Genomic DNA, 5,972 nt, shown 5'->3' with positions numbered 1-5,972 from the left:
GGAAATTATTCAGCTGGCAATTTTCCGGCTCACCCCGAAACCCGCCGCTGGTCCCCTTGGCCCACAAGCGAAAAGCCAGGCAAGCGACGAGCGGAAAATTCACTTTTCGCCATCGCTGCGCACTTGTGCCGAAAGTCAGTCGGGCACGTCCGCCCTCCGTCAGGTCCACGGGTCAGTTGTCAATGGCAGTTGTGTGGGTGGTTGGGTGGAAAACACCCGTCGAGTGGGTGACCTCCGGCAGTGGGGTAGGGTGGTGGCAGAGCAGGTCGAGCGGCTGAGAAAGCCACTCTCTCATTTGCTCGCTCAGTCGATTTAATCGTTTAGTGCGCCCTTTTGCGCCTTATCAACGTTTCATTTAATTTAGCCCGAAACCTTTTTCGGTTTCGATTTGTGGGCGCTCGCAGTGGGTGAGGGATGGAAGGGGTGTGGTGGTTGGTGGCGCCTCGATTCGGTTACGGATTTCGATTGGAGTTCCGGATTCCGTTCGGATTACGAATTCCGTATCGCTGGATGGATGGCCCGCCGAGTTGCGGTTGATTAGGTGTTATCGTTATGATTAGTGGTCGCTCGAGTGGCAACTCCGTCCGGGAAGCTGCGGTTTCCAAAGGGTCGTTGTCGCTCTCAAAGGGGGTGTGGCAGGCGTTCTGGGCGTTTTGGGCGTTGTGGGCGTTGCGGTATGTGAGCGGAGTGTGAATGGGCGGGCAAGCGAATGATTAGCTGAGAGCAATTGGGTGATAAGCATCTCAATAAATTGATTGCATGCTACGCAGAACTGCGAGTAAGCACAGTTTTTCACAAAATTGGGGTCAATAAATATTCGTTAAATTCGTTAAAAGGGGCCAAGTGAAATTGGATTATATGAATCGTGTAATTACCGGAATAATTTTGGTCAACAAGTTAAGCACTATAAACAGTTAACTTAAGCTATGTATGCAAAACTATCGCGTCTTTAGTCAGCGAAAAACAAAGTATATTTTGTTTATAGAGAGTACTGGTCTTTTGAAAATGGTTGTTGGTGTTATGTTACCGTTTTTGATTTGGTTGCTGGGAGCAGCAATTTCTCCTACCGCATATTGCTCATACGCCCCGTGGTACACTGGTAAAAAAAAGAGAAGCACAAAGGAGGCGGGGAAAGGGAGTTGGTATTCGTGTCGCACAGTAGCGGGGATTTATTAATATTTTTTCAGCGTTGTTGCACCACCCCAGTCCGCTTTTCACTCTGACTTCTCCACTGTTTTTTTTTACTTTTTGTTGCATACATTTTGTAATTTCTTTGTGGAACTCCGTTCCTTTGCCTCCCTTCGGTACCCGCTTTCCCTGCAGCGCGAGTCCTTTGCCTGTATGGTATCCTCGCTATCCTTGGCGTTTTTATTCATTCATTTATTTGCGCTTTTCTACATTTCTTTTTTCTCCCCTTTCCCTGCCTTCCCCCCGGCCCCCTGCCCCCTACCCTCTGCCTGCAGCTCAATTTCTTTGGGAACTTTCCTTCACGACTTTTCCTCCGTTTTTTGTAATAATACCCACGCCGGTTGGTATGGGAATTTCGATCGGAAGTTTAAACCGTGGCGTTTTATGGTGTTCCGAATACCCTAATTGGTATTGAATTTTCTTACTGCATAGCATGCAATTGAATTCCTTACCAATTAAAGCTCACTTGATTAGAATTAAATACTAGTATTTTAATAGCAATATTGTTAGATGAGTTATTAGTACAATTTTTTGGATAATATAGAACCCATGAGAGTATAACCTACTTCGCTCGTTTCTCATTTCCACACATCTACTGGTTTCCTTTCGAGCTTTCTTCTACGTTTTTTCACTGTTCATTTTGCTTTCTTTTGCATTTTTTCTGGGAACAAAGTTGCCGCTTTATTGTTTCGATTTAAGTTACTTTGTATGCTGTCAACGTTGGGTAAGATGGTTATATAGCGAGTGTTGCCTCGCAGGAAGGCCCTTTAAATGGGGTGGTGCTGGAGGTGCCGAGGGTGGAAGGTTCACTGGGGGATTGGGCTTTGGGTGTTGCTACTTGTGGGTGGCCAATTCCTTGGCTCGACCGATGAATGCCCGCATCGAAATCGCTTGGGAGACGCTTTGGGTTTCATTGTTGCCTGGTTTTATTTCATGGCAGAGAAAATAGGAGTATGAGGTTGGTCCTGAGGCTTGTACTTTGATTTGTCGGCCCCACAATTTTGCTTTGGTCCCGGCTTCGGTTCGAGTTTTATGCCCGTTTAATGGCTGCGAATTTACTCGCTTTATGCGTCTTCGATAAGCATTTATTAGCGCCATGAAAATGGGCGGAGGACATCCATTGGGTTTTGGGCTTGGGTTTCGGTTTTGGGTTGTGGGTTTAGGGTGGGGGTGTGATTTTGAAGCGAGGGTAATGGTTACGGTATTGGCTTACTTTTTACTGGGTGGCCGATGGGGCGTATGATTTATTTTTATGTTATTCATTTATTTTTATGCCTTGTCTCTCGCGGTCCTTTGCTGTTTTTCGTTTTGGGACTTCGTGGCTTCATCTTTGGGGTATACCATAAGCCCTATGGTGCATATGCTGACAGTTTTTTCCATGGGGAACTTGTTTGTTGAAATATTATAGCGAATTAGGAGAATCTTTTTGTTTGTGGAAGACTTTGACAGGAAGTGAAAAAGTTATTGCTCACCAACATTTTAACCTTATTCAGCTGGTAATTGGTTCTTTCTGTTAAATAAATATTATAATATATTTCATGTACAAAAATATAGCCTGAGCAGCTGAAGTTCCGAGATATGAAGTATATGCATTTCAGTGAAGCTGTGGTTTATTTATTAATCTATTTCGTGAGTATATTTTCATTTATATAGAGCAGTTTCCTCTTTAAATTGGTATTTTACCCATTTTTCCCTTTTCAGCTCTGCCTGCCAGCTGCCTTTCTCATTCCATCACTGCCGCATCCACAGCCATCTCTTCCACAGCCATCAAGAGCACAGCCCTCCTGCTCCTTGGCTATATTGCAATTTCTGCTGCTGCTGCCCATAAAACTTTTCCACAATTTTTCCTCCTCTGGTTCTCTTTTTTGCCCTGCCACACCCCCTTCGAGGGGAGGTGGGTGGGAGGATGAATGGGCGGTGTAGGGACAACAACAAGGACAACATTTACTTGTCTGCTTAACTGCAAAGACAAACCTTACTCAACTCCCCCCGGGTTTTTCTCCCGCCCAACAAGCTGCTTTGCCTGTCATCTAAAATTCATTTTTATACTTGTATTTTCTCTCTTGCCTTTTTTTGTACTTTTTTCCTATTTTTTCCCCTGCTGCTTTTTTATTTCTGTTCGTTTTTGCCATTTTCTTTTCTTGAGCCATTTTTATTATTTTTGTCATAAGCTCCCTTTCCGTGTGTCTGTCTGTGTGTATGTGTGTGTGTCCCAGTGAGTGTGCGAGTGTGCGGGCGGATGTGCTTGTGTGAGTGGCGGCTTCTTTATATATTTTTCATTGTGCCACCCTGCCACCAAAAATCCCCTCTCCGCTCACCCCAACGACTCATCCAAAACTCACAGAAGTCAAATACGTTTTAATATCTTTTCTCTCTTGACATTTTCACTACAGTTATGTTGCCATTTTTCCTCTCCGCTTGTGTGTCAGTGTGTGTGTGCGTGGGGATATATGTCCTTTATGCAGACGAGTGGGTGTGTGTGTGTGTGTGTGTATGTGTGCTTGTGAGTATTCTCCGCTTTTGGAGCTCACAGCTTCACGTAGTCGAAAGTCGCGCCAAGTTTTCCATCTTCTTCTTCTGTGCTAAAGTATGTCGTCCTCTATGTGTGTGTGTGTGCATGAGTTTTCCATGGAAAACGCATCCTTCGCCTTTTATAATGTCCCTCGTTGTTTGCGTATATGTGTGTGTGCTTGTGTGTGTGGGCGCAGCTTAATGCCTTTGCCAACATGCCGCCCACCTTACCACCACCCCTCTCCAGACCACCCAACGTCCTTCGCCGGCTGTTGCAGGCTGCTGTCATTGCAGGAGCCAACATGCTCGCTTTTCCTCTACCTCCCATTTCTTCCACCGCTTTTCTCCACCCCCCCTGGCACCCGAATCCTCAGTTCTCACCTCCGTGCCCCGGCACATTTCCACATTTTCTCCTCCATCTCGATGCAAGCGTAACATTTTGCGCCACAATTTTCCTTTTTTGCTGGGTTGTCTTTTGCGTTAGCAAGAGCAGCTCTTTATACCCTAAAATGGGTTCCATTTACATTAAAACAATTCGAATTCTACTAACAACAAAATTTAGATAAGGCTTTAACAATATCAACAAATAAAAAAAAATTAGTTGAAACTTCATACTATAAATACTTACTAATAAAACTAAAAACATTGGAAAAGTATTTAAAAATTATATAAAAGTTATGTCATAATATTTAGTGCTTCTGTTTCTTAATTTTAAAAAATAAAATAAATCAAATATGTTAATTTATAAAATTTATATTGGTTTTCTTGGATAACAAAATTGTTCAAAATATTATTTAAGTAAAGTCGATTTACGATTTTTGAAAAGTACGCGTTGGACCTTGTTTAGCATACTGATTACATTTATTATTAACAAAATTATATTTTTTGATGGTTAGGGTGTTTAATACATAGGTGCTCCTTACCCACTTGCTTAGTGTCCTTCCCCTGCCACTGAAATGCCACTGCTCCACATCAAACTGCCCCTCCTGCATTGCCTTTCCATCTCACTTTGTCCCTGTCCCTGGGCGGCATGCAATTTTTTCCTCCGTCTGTGTTTGCCTGCTATGACTTGAGCTTTTAAAAATATTTTTGCTGAATTCTCCGCTCGCCAAACACACGGAAAGTTAACCGAAATGTAGGATTTACTTATGTACCATACCAGTGGGTGTACATAATAGGTATGTACACACAAATGTACATACATACCGGGCCCTGGAGCTACTCTATGAAATGGTCAACAGGGAGATGCCAAACCCAAGCGAGCCACTCGCAAAACGTGTAAACATTATGCAAACATTCCCGCCCACTCCCGCGAACAGTGAACATTCCGAATTACAATCCCCAATTACCATCACCTGACTGAATAATTAAATACAAAACGATTTTCCTTTTAATCTGCGGATGCAGAACAGAACGGAGGACACAAAAACGATGACACGCCCCCAAAATGCCATCCCCACACCCCCCACAGACACACCTAAAACCGAAGAACCGCACATAAATAATTAAAAAGGAAAATTCCACAATTGCAAAAAGGTCAGCGCATAAAAATTACGAAAATCGAATATTAAATTACCAACAGCAGGGAAAGCAGAAAATGCCGTTCTGCCGCCGTCGACATTTGCTCGACTTAACCCAACTTAACTGCCTGACAGCAAATTTTGTAAAATGTAATTAACCAGCGCCGGGTTCCTATGGTCGAGGAAAAACGGGGAAAAGCCGAGCTACAAACAACAAAAAGGAAAAATTGCGGTGGAGGACGAGAAGGTGGTCAGAAATAAAAGCCAAACGAAATGGGGAAAATCAACAGAACTCGTTGACATAATTTTCAAGCATCCCAAAGTGTAAGAGGGAGATAGCCGTAAGTTGGATGAAAGGGGGTGAAAATGGAAAAGCACTTTGTGTGTTTGTATGTGTATGTTTTCACCGTGTGGCTTTCACGTGCTGCTCTTTGCTGAGCGCCCAGTCAAAAGAGCTGGACTAGTAGATACCCGATACCCGGCTAAGTCCACAAACCACCAAGAAATTACAGAAGCCCAGGGGAAAATTATGTTAACAGAGCCCTAACAGATGGAAAACTGTTTAAATTGTGAGGAAATTGGAAAATGAAGTGTGGTTAGCTTAAGGTTAAATTATTACCTTTAGCTTAACATTAAAAATAATTCAAAGTAATTCAAAAATTTTGAACAGCAGGAGGTTAATTGATATGTGTGATCTAAACAAGTTATTATTAAATGTGGTATAATTTTAGTTTTTCATATTATTTTATCTAA

General features: G+C 42.9%; 1 protein-coding gene across 1 annotated transcript; it reads right to left on the bottom strand.

Annotated features, from left to right (window-relative positions):
* Positions 1–1,743: 1,743 nt before the first annotated feature.
* LOC120449032 lies at positions 1,744–2,621 on the bottom strand. Its single transcript, XM_039631316.1, is given in 3 exon segments — positions 1,744–2,127; positions 2,129–2,212; positions 2,215–2,621. Coding segments are annotated over 3 exon segments (381 nt in total). The 5' UTR covers positions 2,287–2,621; the 3' UTR covers positions 1,744–1,902.
* Positions 2,622–5,972: the final 3,351 nt, after the last annotated feature.

The sequence above is a fragment of the Drosophila santomea genome, chromosome 3L, assembly GCF_016746245.2.
Source record: "Drosophila santomea strain STO CAGO 1482 chromosome 3L, Prin_Dsan_1.1, whole genome shotgun sequence".
Classification (NCBI taxonomy): Eukaryota; Metazoa; Arthropoda; class Insecta; order Diptera; family Drosophilidae; genus Drosophila; species Drosophila santomea.
The sequence above is the reverse complement of the archived record's forward strand: the minus strand, read 5'-3'. Positions and strand labels throughout refer to the sequence as shown.